At 52.0% G+C, this 12,793-nt stretch overlaps 1 protein-coding gene across 1 annotated transcript in view; it reads left to right on the top strand.

The window, feature by feature from the left end:
- LOC111151667 (plexin domain containing 1) overlaps positions 1-12,793 on the top strand; it is a 53,766-nt gene that overhangs the window by 15,657 nt on the left and 25,316 nt on the right. The window contains exons 3-7 of the mRNA XM_022509798.1: positions 8,238-8,381; positions 8,673-8,742; positions 9,405-9,527; positions 9,910-10,028; positions 11,016-11,115. Of these exons, the coding sequence (XP_022365506.1) occupies positions 8,238-8,381; positions 8,673-8,742; positions 9,405-9,527; positions 9,910-10,028; positions 11,016-11,115 (556 nt within the window). The remainder of the gene's footprint in view (positions 1-8,237; positions 8,382-8,672; positions 8,743-9,404; positions 9,528-9,909; positions 10,029-11,015; positions 11,116-12,793) is intronic.

The raw sequence follows: 12,793 nt of genomic DNA, 5'->3' as shown, positions 1-12,793 counted from the left end.
TAAGATTTTATTCATTCATTTGACAGAGAGAGAGAGAGAGATCACAAGTAGGCAGAGAGGCAGGCAGAGAGAGGGGGAAGCAGGCTCACTGCTGAGCAGAGCCCAATGTGGGGCTCAATCCCAGGACCCAGAGATCATGACCTGAGCCGAAAGCAGAGGCTTAACCCACTGAGCCACCCAGGCGCCCAGATTTACCTATTCTTGATGTCTCACATATAACTGAAATCATACAATATATGACTTTTCGTGTCTGGTTTCTTTCACCTAATATAATGTTTCTGAGTCTCATCTATTTTCATGGCTGAATGCTATTCCAGTGTACAAATATAATTTGCTGATTCATTCATTTGTTGATAGGCACTTGGGCTGTTTCTGCCTTTTGGCGGTTGTGAATATTGACACTGTGAATGTGTGTACATGTATTTGTTTGAGAACCTGTTTTTAACTATTTGGGCCATATACCTAGGAGCGGAATTGCTGGGTCAAATGGCAATTCTATGTTTAACTTTTTGAAGAACCTCCGAACTGTTTCCCACAGTAGTCAAAGCATTTTATGCTCCCCCAGCAATGTGTGAAGGTTTCAAACTCTCCACATCCTGACCAACACTTGTTACTGTCTTTCTTTTTTAATTAGAACATTCTAATGGATGTAAGATGATATTCATTGTGGTTTTGATTTGTGTTTCCTGATTGACTAATAATGTTAAGCATCTTTTCATGGCTTTTTGGCCATTTGTATATCTTCTTCAGAGAAATGTCTACTTAAGTCCTTTGCCGCTTTGCCCATTTTTAAATTGGGTTGTTTGTCTTTTTGTCTTGGGCAAATTTCTTAGCCCTTCTTCATTGTCAAATGGGGATGCTATTGTCTAAATGTAATTGTAAAGATGTTCTACAGGAATCTACATTAAGGGCCTGGCACAGGGTCAGGAATGATAAACATTAGCTGACTCTGGTCTAGGTGACCAATCACCTTGGTGTTCCCAGAATGCTCCTGGGTCTTGCATTGTCCTGGGAAATTCCAGTAGCAGGCAAATTAGGATACTGATCACCCTACTGTGGTCCCAGGGATGGCAGATACTAGGTATCCTTATCACTGATGTGCTCTAAACCTCAGATTCCTCATCTGTAAGGTGGGACTGAGAATGACTCATGGAGTTGTTCTAAAAATCTGATGAGGGACGCCTGGGTGGCTCAGTCAGTTAAGCGTCTGCCTTCAACTCAAGTCATGATCCCAGGGTCCTGGGATCAAGCCCCGCATCAGGCTCCCTGCTCAGCGGGAAGCCTGTTCCTCCCTCTCCCACCACCCCCACCCCCGGCTTGTGTTCCCTCTCTCACTGTCCCTCTGTCAAATAAATAAATAAAGTCTTAAAAATTTTAAAAAAAGAAATGCAGAAACTCAAGGGCACCTGGCTGGCTCAGTCAGAGGAGCAAAGGACTCTTGAACTTGGGGTTGTGAGTTTCAGCCCCTCGCTGAGTGTAGTGATTACTTAAAAAAAATAAAAAAGAAGAAAAGAAAAGGAAAGGAAATGCAGAAACTCCAGCCCTGCCGAATCAGTATCTGATTCTCAGGTGACTTGGATACACATTAGGGTCTGAGAAGCACTGCTTTGTATCAAAAGTTTTTAAAGCTTTAAAGCTGGGGAAACCATCTTGGAGATGGAAAGTATATTACTATGTTCACCACAGGAGTATCTATGAGAGCATAAAAATTAGAAGCTACCTGAATGCCCCAACAATAAGGAAATAATTAAGAAAATTGTGGTTTTTCTTCGGAGTAGATGGCCAGGAAGCCATTATAAGTGATGGTTAAAAGACCAAGTTCAACATCAAAAACCACTTTAGAGATCATGAAACCTGACAGAAGCAGTCCACGCAACAGGATTATAACCATGTGAAGTTATGTACATATGGAAAAGGCTAGAAGGAAATGTGGCCACATGGGACCAGTTGAGGGATGGGGGAGGTCTGTGTTTGTTTTTATGTTGCCTTGTCCTGATTCTGTGTGGTGATAGGATCTATATTTATGCTCTCAAAATCCCTGGTTGGCTGATATTTCCTCCTCATGGGGAATCGTGCCGAGAGTGGATGATTCTTCCATTTCCATGAAGTGTTGGGGACACTGAGAAATGCTGTGTCTAGAAAGCCAGTCCCCACTCTCTTTCTGAGCCTTCCAACGCCCCATTTCCAGGGCCTTCCTAGGTCTGCTTTATCCATCCTGACGCCTCTTTACCCTGGGCCCTCGGTGTGGATGTCGCTGCCCCTTTGTCTGGCCTGGGTCCCCTCCCTTTCCAGGATAGACCCGCTTTCTGCACTCTGTGATGACAAGTTTTCTGTGTGGGTTTATTTTAACCAGAGGCTTGAATACTTCCAGAGGGCAGATGGAGAGTATTATTATTACATGAAGTAAGGGAAAATATGAATAAAAGGCCATGTTATGGAAGTCCTTTCTGATTGCAGACCCCATTCTATGGCTTGACATGGAATTCACCCACCTATACCAAGAGGTGAATATTTCTAATGCCATCTTGGAACAGAGAGGTGAAGTTCTTGCCTCAGGTTGCACAGCTAGTGGGTGACAGCCAGGACAAGAGCCCAGGTCTTTCTGCCTTTGGAGTCCAAGTGTTTAACACACCGTCTCCTTGTGGATGAAAATGCCTGACATATTGGTCCAGACAGGGGGTGCCTCTAGACCAGTGCTTTTCAAACTTTATTGTTTGAAGAATCAATCCCCTGGGAAGCTCATTCAAATTTGGACTTTGATCCCTGAGGCTTGGGGTTGGGCCCGGGATTCTGCATTTCCAAGGAGCTCCGAGGTAATGCAGGTGCTGCTGGTCCCTGGGGGCACATTTTGAGACGCAGGGATCTGGAGAACATCCCTATGGGTCTTGTAAGGCTTGGTGGGATGGTGGAGTCAGGGAATGGGATGCTGCCTCCCCCAGCAATCCCATCAGCACCTCCTGGGTTGGACCCAGCTGCCTGGAGCCCCTGACAAGCCTGGCTGGCCAGACCTCTCCAGCCGGCCCTGCAGGGTGCCCTTGGTGGCCTGCCCCAGCATTTTCACCTGCCAGTTGGCTGGCAGTTGACGGGCCGATGGTGACAGCTTAGCCGGAGCTCCTGTCCAGAAACGTCTTGAGCTCAGCCAAGGCAAATGCCGCCCGCTGTCAGCAATGAAGTGCCTGGCGGGCTCCAGGCATGAATAATTGAGGCAGAAGAGACACTGTAACAGCAGACAATTGGGATGGGGCTGGGGCTGGTTTGGAGGAGGCAGCCTCCACAAGCAAAACCTTTCTTGGAAAGGTCCAACAAAATCATCGTAATAGCTCCTATTTAGCGAACACCGACTGTGGACCAGGCACTGGGCTGAGAGTGTACGTGGGTAGGTTTTGTCTAATCCTTTCAAGAACTCTGTGTGCGAGATTACTGAGAGGGACTCAAGCTGAGAGGAGAGTGAAAAACTGGAGCCAAGTTTTGAATTTAGGTCTATCTGACTCCGCAGCCCAGGCACCTGACTCCAGAGCAGTGGTTTTCAAAGTGCACTCCATGGAACCCTAAGGGTTCATAGAGGCACTTCCCTGCATTGGCTGCCGTGGAATGGAGGGTGGTGGAAGAGGAAGTAACCCAGCAGGCTGGGCTCCAGGCCCTTCTTTCCTTCCCGCAGAATGGCCAAACTTTGATATGATTTACGTACTGAGCTTCCCTGGAAGGTTAATTGGAAGAAAAGATTTCATGACCAAAAAGGTTTGAAATCCACGGCATGCCGCCTTCCAGAACGAACGTGGATTACTGACCAGAGCTTCTTGCATGGATTTCAAGGGAACACAGTTCCCTTTGGTGGACTTGCCAAATATTCTGGCTCAGGCTATGCCCCCTGACCCTCTGTGCTGTGAGGCCACCCTGTCATAGCTTCTGGCTTCCAGGCCGTGGGCTGCCCTCAGGGGGAACGGGACTGCCCCATGGACTGCAGGTCCAACACACTGACAGGCCTGAACTGGGTAAATTCCTGGGACAAGTTCACCGTCAGGCACAGCCTCTAAATCCTTTTAGGAAACGTGTGTATATGGATGACAGCGAGGAAGCCCTCAGATTGACTGGCCTGAGGAGGCCTCTCAGGGCCTTCCTTGTATTAATTAGGACGCAGATTCAGCTACTGTAACAAATGCCGAACTCATGAGGGGCTTTGGCACGAGTTTGTTCTCCCACATGTGATAGTGTGAGTGTAAGGAAGCGGGGGGTGAGGTACTGTCTCCATGGTGCTGGGGAGCCAGCTTCCCTCCGTCTTGCTGCTCTCGCCTCTGCAACATGTGCCTTCTCTGTTGTGGTCCAAGATGGCTGCCCATTCCTACTGAGGACGACTGTTGTGTTGGTCTTCCATTGGCCAGGCATAGTCACGTAGCCCCACTGAGCTGTAAGGATGGCTGGGACACGTAGTCTTAGCTGGGTGGTCACGTGCCTAATGGAAACTAAAGGAAGAAGGAGAGAATGGTAATGGGGAAGCACATATCCATCTCTGTCATGGGTGGACTTCCTCTATCAAAACTGCTGGTGCTGGTGTCCACGTGAGCAGGGGTCTGCAGTAACAAATGGGAAGTGCCCCCTAGGTTGGTGACTTTCCACATGACTCGTCCCCTCCATAGTCAGTCAAGAAATCGGCAGTGGGGCGCCTGGGTGGCCCAGTCCATTAAACGTCTGTCTTTGGCTCAGGTCATGATCCCAGGGTGCTGGAATCAAGTCCCACATTGGGCTTCCTGATCAACGGGGAGTCTGCTTCTCCCAATTCCCCTCCCCCCACTTGTGTGCTCACCCTCTCTCTCTCTCTCTCCTAAATAAATAAGATCTTAAAAGAAGAAGAAGCCAGCAGTGCTTGACTTTATAGAAGAAAAACATGGCAGCCTGGGGGTTGTCAGGGAAGATTCTCCCAGAAATTGGGTTTCTCACTTCTGTCTTCCCAATCAGAGTCTCACTGTCTGTGCTGGTGAAGGACTGTCTGGGGTGTCCCTGGAAGACCCTCTGATCATCCCAGGAGCAAGCCTCTTCTGGTTAGTGCCCTTCTGGTTCCAAGGAGCTATTTGAGCTGTGTCAGGAGGAAGGTTTACAGTGAGGAGGTAGAGACCTACCGTGGGCTCCAAGGGCCAGAGATGACAGGCAGGCTGACCTCAGAGTCCAGGAGAGCAGTCAGAAACCAAGGCTGTTTTCTTTCTCTCCAGGCCCACGTCAACACTAGTCTCTTTTTCACTCACTCAACATATATTTATTGAAGCCAAGTGCATGTAAGGTCTTCCTTCTCCTCTCTGTGGACAAGGAGTCACACTTAGGACAGCGTCCCGATGACACAGAGGCACCCACGTCCACCTGCTGCCAGGCGGAGCCAGGGTCTCTCTTCCTTGCTTGGAAAGTGTCTCCCTCTCTAGCTTCAGTTCCTCAGGGAAGAGCTTGAGGAGTCAGGGGACTTCCGCCTGCGAGCAGGACATGCCGGCTTTGGAAGGCTTTCCACAGACTTGGATTCTCAGAGGAGGCAGCTGGGTCCTTCACAAGGGGCTTGTGTTTCACCTGCTTTCAGTGCTGAGGGAAGATGTAGTCCTTGTCACCACCCCACATGTTCTCAGCACAACCTCGGGCCCCAGCAGCTGCAGGATCCTTGTGACTCAACTAATTCAGCAGCAGATCCTAACACCTGCCATATGCCAGGTGCCAAGCCCTGCACTAGGGAGGTGCTGGGGTGACAAGATGAACGTGACACATTCCCCTCAGCTCTGTGCCCCATAAAGGACATGCGCTGGTCCTTCTGATGTGGGAGACTTTATTTACTTTTTAAAGACTTTATTTATTTATTTTATTTTATTATTTTTTAAAATTTTTTTGTTTTTTATTTATTTTTAAAAGATTTTATTTATTTATTTGACAGACAGAGATCACAAGTAGGTAGAGAGGCAGGCAGAGAGGGAGGGGAAAACCGGCTTTCCGCTGAGCAGAGAGCCCGATGCAGGGCTCGATCCCAGGACCCCGAGATCATGACCTGAGCCAAAGGCAGAGGCCCAACCCACTGAGCTACCCAGCTGCCCCTTATTTATTTATTTTAGAGAGAGAGAGGCAGACGCTGAGGGAGAAGCAGACTCCCTGCCGACAGGGAGCCTGATGCGGGGCTCCATCCTAGGACCCCGGGATCATGACCTGAGCTTAACTGTTAAGGCAGATGCTTAACTGACTGAGCCACCCAGGCACCCCTGACGTGAGAGAGTTTAACCAATGACCTTCCAGTGGGGACAGTTACTTAAACATCCGAGAAACAACGGACAGAGGAAAAGCCTTTGCCTTTGAGCGAGACTGACCTGGTTTCAGATGGGGCCCAGGAGACGCGTCCCCGTCACCCCACCCTTTGCCATCTTAGCTGAGGCAGCAGACACACAAGTTAGCATCTGTTTGGGGTTTCCGACCCACGGCAGAGTATGGTTTCTGCCTGGGGGGGCCCTCATTTCTGACGCTTGGAGGTTTGGCCAAAGCTCTCACCGCGTGAGTCCCCGGAAGCAGGTGATAGAAACCAGACGCTTCTCCAAGCCTCCAAGCAGCCGTTTTTCAACACGGGTCTGCTCCAGTTCCTACGTGGGAGCTGCATTTGGTTGACTCCCACCCTACTTGCCCAGGTCGGTTCTCTGTCGGCTGTTGTCCTGCTTTGCTTGGTAACACGATCCCATTCCGGTCACCAGCATGCGCGGTGGTAGCTGTGACACAGGGGAGGGGCAGACCCCCCTGATGGCTGTGCCCTGCGACACATTCATTGGCAAATCCTCCAGTTGAGCACATCCCCTTTGCCTCACCCCCATCGATAAAGGCAGCCCTCGCCTGTGGGAATGTCTGGTCTTAGAGGAGAGGACCGTGGGAGCCCCAGAAGGCTTGTGAGCAGAGTGATGGGGCCTTGCACGTGCCTTAGATTTGTCTGACAGCCACGCAGAGGGCCCGTGGAGGGCTGGGGGGATCAGGAGGCTGGAGGGGAGGCCCCCCTCCCCTGCCACACCATGCTTCTCCTGCTCATCTTCCCCCCAACCCTGCCCTGACCCCAGGTCCCCAGAGCGTGTCACTTGTCAGAAGAGCAAAGCCTGCCTCTTGGCGGCTGGAGAGGACAGGCATCCCTTGTCCCTGCTCATGCTGGGCCCAGGGCAAGGGCCGGCTGGGCAGCTGACAGGTTGGCAGGGAGAACATGGTCTGTCTGCTCTGCTCTGTCTGCAGCCGCAGCCGCTGGACAGCCTGATTAATGACCCGCCGCATCCAGGGCTCCTCACGGGTCAGAAGCCCCATCTCCTCAGCCGCAGCCAAGTGCACCGGCCGGCTCTGCCTCCTTCTCCCTGTGGCTGGCACTCCCAGATGGGTTGAAATGCTACAACATCGCCTCCTACCCGGGCTCTGCCACCCTTTCTGATAACTGTTTCCTGCCCTCTTTTAAATCCTGGCCCTAAATGCTTCTGTGCAGGAGAGGCTTTACAGAACTAATTCCCAGCTGGCTGTATTGTGGCTTGTTCTTTATCTGCTTTGGGCTCATGGTAGAGGTTAGAAATTTCTCGGAGGAACCACAGCTGCTTCTCTCGGCTTTCTCAGCCCTCTGGTGACTGTCATGTGGGCCCCGATTTCTCCCTCTGCTCAAGGGTTTGTGTCTGTGTGTCCTACTTACCTAAGGCCTACCTCCTGCATCAGACTAGCAGCTCCCCAAGATCAAGAGTCTGCCTCCATCTTTACTTTTTATTTATCTATTGATTTTTTTTCTGAGGGGTGGGGTGCAGAAGGAGAAGGAGAGATGCTCCATGCCCAGAAGAGCCCAACGCAGGCCTCAATCTTGAGATCCCTGAGATTATGGTCTGAGCTGAAACCAAGAGTTGGACTCTTAACGGACTGAGTCACCGAGGCACCTCTCTGCTTCCATCTTCAGGCTGGGGGCTTCTAAGATCCACTTTTCTTTTCTCCCTGAAGCAGGGTAACCCCGAGCAGAAACTGCGTGTCCCCTTCAGTCTGGGAGCTCCCTGAAAACCATAACTCTGCTTGGGGCTGCCCTGGCTATTTCTTGCTGATGCCCAAAGCTGAGCTCTGCCCTGGGTGTGCTCCATGGCCCAGGACGTCCAGGCTGAAACCAGCACTCGAGGCCACAGGGCACGCACGAGGGAGGGCGGTGACTTCCCGGGGAGGGCAGAGGATGGCTCCTGGCCAGCCCAACTCCTCATACCTCCTGTGGTCTCTGTCTCGGGTGGTGGCAGGAGGACAACCACAACTACTACGTGTCCCGTCTGTATGGCCCCAACGAGCCCCGCAGCCGGGAGCTGTGGGTGGATGTGGCCAAGGCCAACCAGAGCCAAGTGAAGGTCCATAGAATCCTCTCCAACACCCACCGGCAGGCTTCGGTAAGTAGGCCAGTCCCTGGCAGGGCTGCCTTGGGCTGGGAGGCTGGGGGCCAAGGCATTGTGCCTGGTCAGTGGGCAGGGTTGTGGCCTGTGGTCCATGATCTGGGAGGTGCTTTCCAGGGAACCCTGGAGCCGGGGTGCTGCCTAGAGTGAAGGGGCCGACCCATGGTCCTGGCGGCCTGTCCTGGACATGCCTGCTCCCTGCCCAGTCCAGACAAGCATGGGCAGTGTGGGTGCCCAGCCTCCTGGCCTACAGCTTGGCCCACGCTGATTCTCTTCCATGCTCTGCAGAGAGTGGTCTTGTCCTTTGATTTTCCTTTCTACGGGCATCCTCTGCGGCAGATCACCATAGCAACTGGAGGTAAGGCTGTGTCGGTGGGACTGGGGGAGGTTTGGAGATCTCAGCCAGAACCCAAGGGACCTACCTGGAAAGGTTCAGTGGAGATGGGGGTGTATGGATAGGCAGTGGAGGGTCCCGCGTTGGGCTCTCTCTTGGGATCCCAGTCTCAAGAGGGAGATGAGCGTGTGTGATTGGACCACGTCCCCCGACGTTGGCTGACTTGCGTGTGTGTGTGCATGTGTGTGCGTGTGTTTCTGTGTGTGTGTGTCTCGGCCAGCTCAAGCCAGCCTGGACAATCCCTGTGGTCCCTGTGCTTCAGTCTGTGAATGAGAGAGAGGAGGAGACTTCCCTGAGAGCCTGGCTCTTGGGATCAGGTTCCTTGCTGACAAGAAGAGCCTCTCTTAGATTCCTGTGCACTTTCCCAGGGACAGGGAGGGGCGGGAGTCCGTGTCTACCTGGAGGGGCAGGGAGAGCCTTCTCTGCTCTGGAGCCCTTTTGCTCTGTACACACCAGACCCAGAGCCCAGCAGGCGGGGGTGGGGAACAGAGGTCCAAGATTCGCTTCTAAAAAAAAAAAAAAAAAAAAGATTCTCTTCCAGCTCCCTCTGCACTGTCCCTTCCGCACAAGGAAGGCACCCCTCTAGGCCTTCTCTGGTGATTCCTCTGCCTTAACCCACCCCCCAGGCTTCATCTTCATGGGGGACACGATCCATCGGATGCTCACAGCGACTCAGTACGTGGCGCCTCTGATGGCCAACTTCAACCCCGGCTACTCTGAGAATTCGACAGTCGCTTACTTTGACAATGGTGAGACCGGATCTCACAGTTTACAAACACCCCCTGGCTCAGGGGCTCACTTAGTCAGCCCCTTTAGAGCAGTCCCAAGTCTAGAGAGGACAAGGGATTTGCCCACGGTCACAAAGCAAGGCAGCTACCCACCTTCCTGTGTTCACTGTCTTCATCTCTAAGATGGGGACAGGATGCCTGCCACCTAGCAGGATCTGATGAGATAGGAACAGAAAAGTGCTTGGCTCTTAGCAGAGGTGACAAGCATTAAAGGCCATGATTGTCTCTTACTCTCCCTGGATTGTCCCTTGAGCACCCAACCCCCCACCACACCTGTGTTGGTCCCCAAAGCTGCTGCGGGGCCTGCCTCCCTGGCCAGCCGGCTCTCTCCTCTCCTCCTCAGGGACAGTCTTTATTGTTCAGTGGGACCACGTCTACCTCCAAGGCCGGGAGGACAGGGGCAGCTTCACTTTCCAGGCAGCTCTGCACCACGATGGCCGCATTGTATTTGGCTACAAAGAGGTGAGCGAGCTTAGCTGCGGAGACGGCTGGGTCTTGGAGTCTTTCATTCAGCAACTATCTGTAGAGAACCTGCAAATGTGCCAGGCGTAGGCCTTGGTGCTGGGGAGACAGCGGTTGATGAGATGGCTGGAGGCCCTGCCCTTGTAGAGCTGTAGGTCTGGTTGGGGAGATAGATGGTAATTGCAGGGACAAGTGTAGAATCACCACTGTGACAAGTATTCCTAAGTTAGAGGTGCGCAGTGTCAGGAGTGCCTTTCATGAGGCTTTTTTTCCCCCCTTTTCTTTTTTTTCATGAGGCTTTTTACCTCAGCAGAGGTCAGGGGAGGCTTCCCTGAGGAACAGAGTTGAAATCTGCAGGAAGCAAAGGAATTCCTTAACAGGAAGCCAAGAGGAGCGGGAAAAGCACATTCAAAGGTCCTGTGGCAGAACAGGGCATGGCTGGTACAAAGCCTTGGAAGAAAGCAAGGCTGGAGGGGAGAAAGTAGGGGACAAGCAAGGGCAGGGGAACACCCAGCTTTGCCTTTAAGAAAGGTCACTCTGGCTTCAGAGTGGAGAACAGATTGTTGGTGGCTCAGAGGGAAGGCTGCAGGATGGTTTCAGAGAGAGAGGTCAGCTTGGAGTAGGTGGCATGAGATGGAGAGAACTAGACAGATCAAAGACCCAGAGGGCAGGTGAATTAATAGGATTTGGAGATGTGTTCGGTGGAGGATGGATGAGATGGACGAAAGGGGGTGACTCCCAGGTTTCTGGCCTGCATGGAGGTGCCATCCACTAAGACAGAGCAAAGAAAAAAAGTAAATGTGCTGGAGAAGTTGTGGGAGAGACTTGCAATTTGGATGGGGACCCAATGGTTTTGGGATGTCTTTGAGTCCTCTGAGAGGTGCTGCTGAGCAGGCAGATACATCTGGAGCTCGGAGGGGAGCTCTAGGCTGGCCCAGGGGTGTTTGGGGGGCAGGGGTAGATAGTGCCTCTTTTCTCCTGCCACAGATCCCTATGCCTGTCCTGGAAATCAGCTCCTCCCAGCACCCCGTCAAAGCAGGCCTGTCAGATGCCTTCATGATTCTCAACCCTTCCCCGGATGTCCCAGGTGAGTCCCTAGGGATCCAGCGGAACTCTTGGACGGGTTGGTGGGGGGGGGGGTTGGACTGAGCTCCAGCTGACCCAGGCTGTAGGCAGGTGTGGATGGGCAGTGGAGGGGGTGGATGGGGGACAGAGAGCCAAACAGGAAGGAGGGAAGATGGAGTATAATGAGTTCCAACTTTTCTTCATGAAAACAGAGGAACCATTTTTTTCCCCCAGTGAAATCTCTAGTGGGAGGCGCTGCTCTAGTTTTGGAGGGGAAGGAGAGCCACTTAATACCCCGTCCATATAGAAAATCTCCACAGACACCAAATTAGGATTTTTGAGTCCTCACAGAACACAACCATAATGACATCCCCATCCCAGGTGATAGGAGCATCACAGGGGGCTTCAGGGGAAGAAAGCTGGTCTCGGCCACGTTGTTAACTGTCCTTTGGCAAATCAGATCTCCCTAGCCTCTGTTGCTTCTTCTGTAATATGGGGGTGTGTGTAGCTGGAACGGTGCTTTTTCCTTCCTGGTCCTCTTCCAGTTCTGATATTTTGGGGGAATCACGGTTCTTTCTCTCCGGCTTCTAACCCCTGCTCACCCTCATGAGGGTCTTGGATTCCCATTTCTGGGGAAGGCACGGCAGGCATGCCGGCTGCTTTTTCTAGACCCCTGGCTCCAATGCTTTTGAACCTGACCTCTTCTGTTATGCTGTGTATAAAAAAGTCCTTCTGTCTAGGGGCACCTGGGGGGGCTCAGTTGGTTAAGCCTCTGCCTTCAGCTCAGGTCATGATCCCAGGGCCCTGAGATCGAGCCCCGTGTTGGGTTCCCTGCTCAGTGGGGCATCTGCTTCCTCCTCTCCCTCTGCCCCTCTCTCATCCCATGCTCTCTCTTGTTCTCAAATAAATTAATACAATCTTAAACAACAACAACAATAACAAAGTCTTTCTTTCTAACCTGCGGGGCCCCGAGCAGGAGCAGACCGGTGTCTGTTCTTCTCTATCCCTACCCGTACCTGATAGGACTGGGGGATATTCTGAGCTCCACCCTAGCCACACCAGGTTGGATGAGAGGACGTGGGCAGGAGGCACCAAAGGGCTTCCCTGTAGAGAGGCAAGGCACCACCATTCAGGGAACTCCAGGGATTCTGGGGGAAGTATCCTTCCTACATCTGTTGGTTGAATTCAATCAATACACATGTTCTGACATGACAACACACTATGTCCTGGGTGCTATGGAGATCACAATGAAGAGGAAGTCATGGAGGGACTCATCACCTGAGCAGAGCCTCTGTCCCTAATGGAAATCTGAGGGAAGGGACCAGGGCTCCTGTCATAAGCCTTCATCCAGCACCTTCCACGTGCAAGTTTCAGTCCAGTGTGAGGGGCTTGGCTCTGGAGTGGGAAGCATGGAGTCCAAACTCCCCACAAGCATCTGACCTCCAGCAAGTCACTTATCCTCTTAAAGTTTATTTCTTTATCTGTAGTTGAGGATACAAGTAGTTTGTTCCTCCTAGTGACTGTGAAGGTGAACGCTATGATGCACATGAAGCTTTCACTCTGATGTCTGGTGCACTGAGTCTGTGAGTCCTGCATTAGGATATCTTCCTGTGCTGGCCCTTAGCACACGATGCGGTGTTTGATAACCCAGCAGGACATCTGGTACGGGAGCAAACAGTGCAGAAATAGGAGCATGTGAT

The sequence above is a fragment of the Enhydra lutris genome, unplaced genomic scaffold (assembly GCF_002288905.1).
Source record: "Enhydra lutris kenyoni isolate GAN:26980312 unplaced genomic scaffold, ASM228890v2 scaffoldscaffold26, whole genome shotgun sequence".
Lineage (NCBI taxonomy): Eukaryota > Metazoa > Chordata > Mammalia > Carnivora > Mustelidae > Enhydra > Enhydra lutris.
This window is presented reverse-complemented; position numbering and strand designations above follow the sequence as displayed.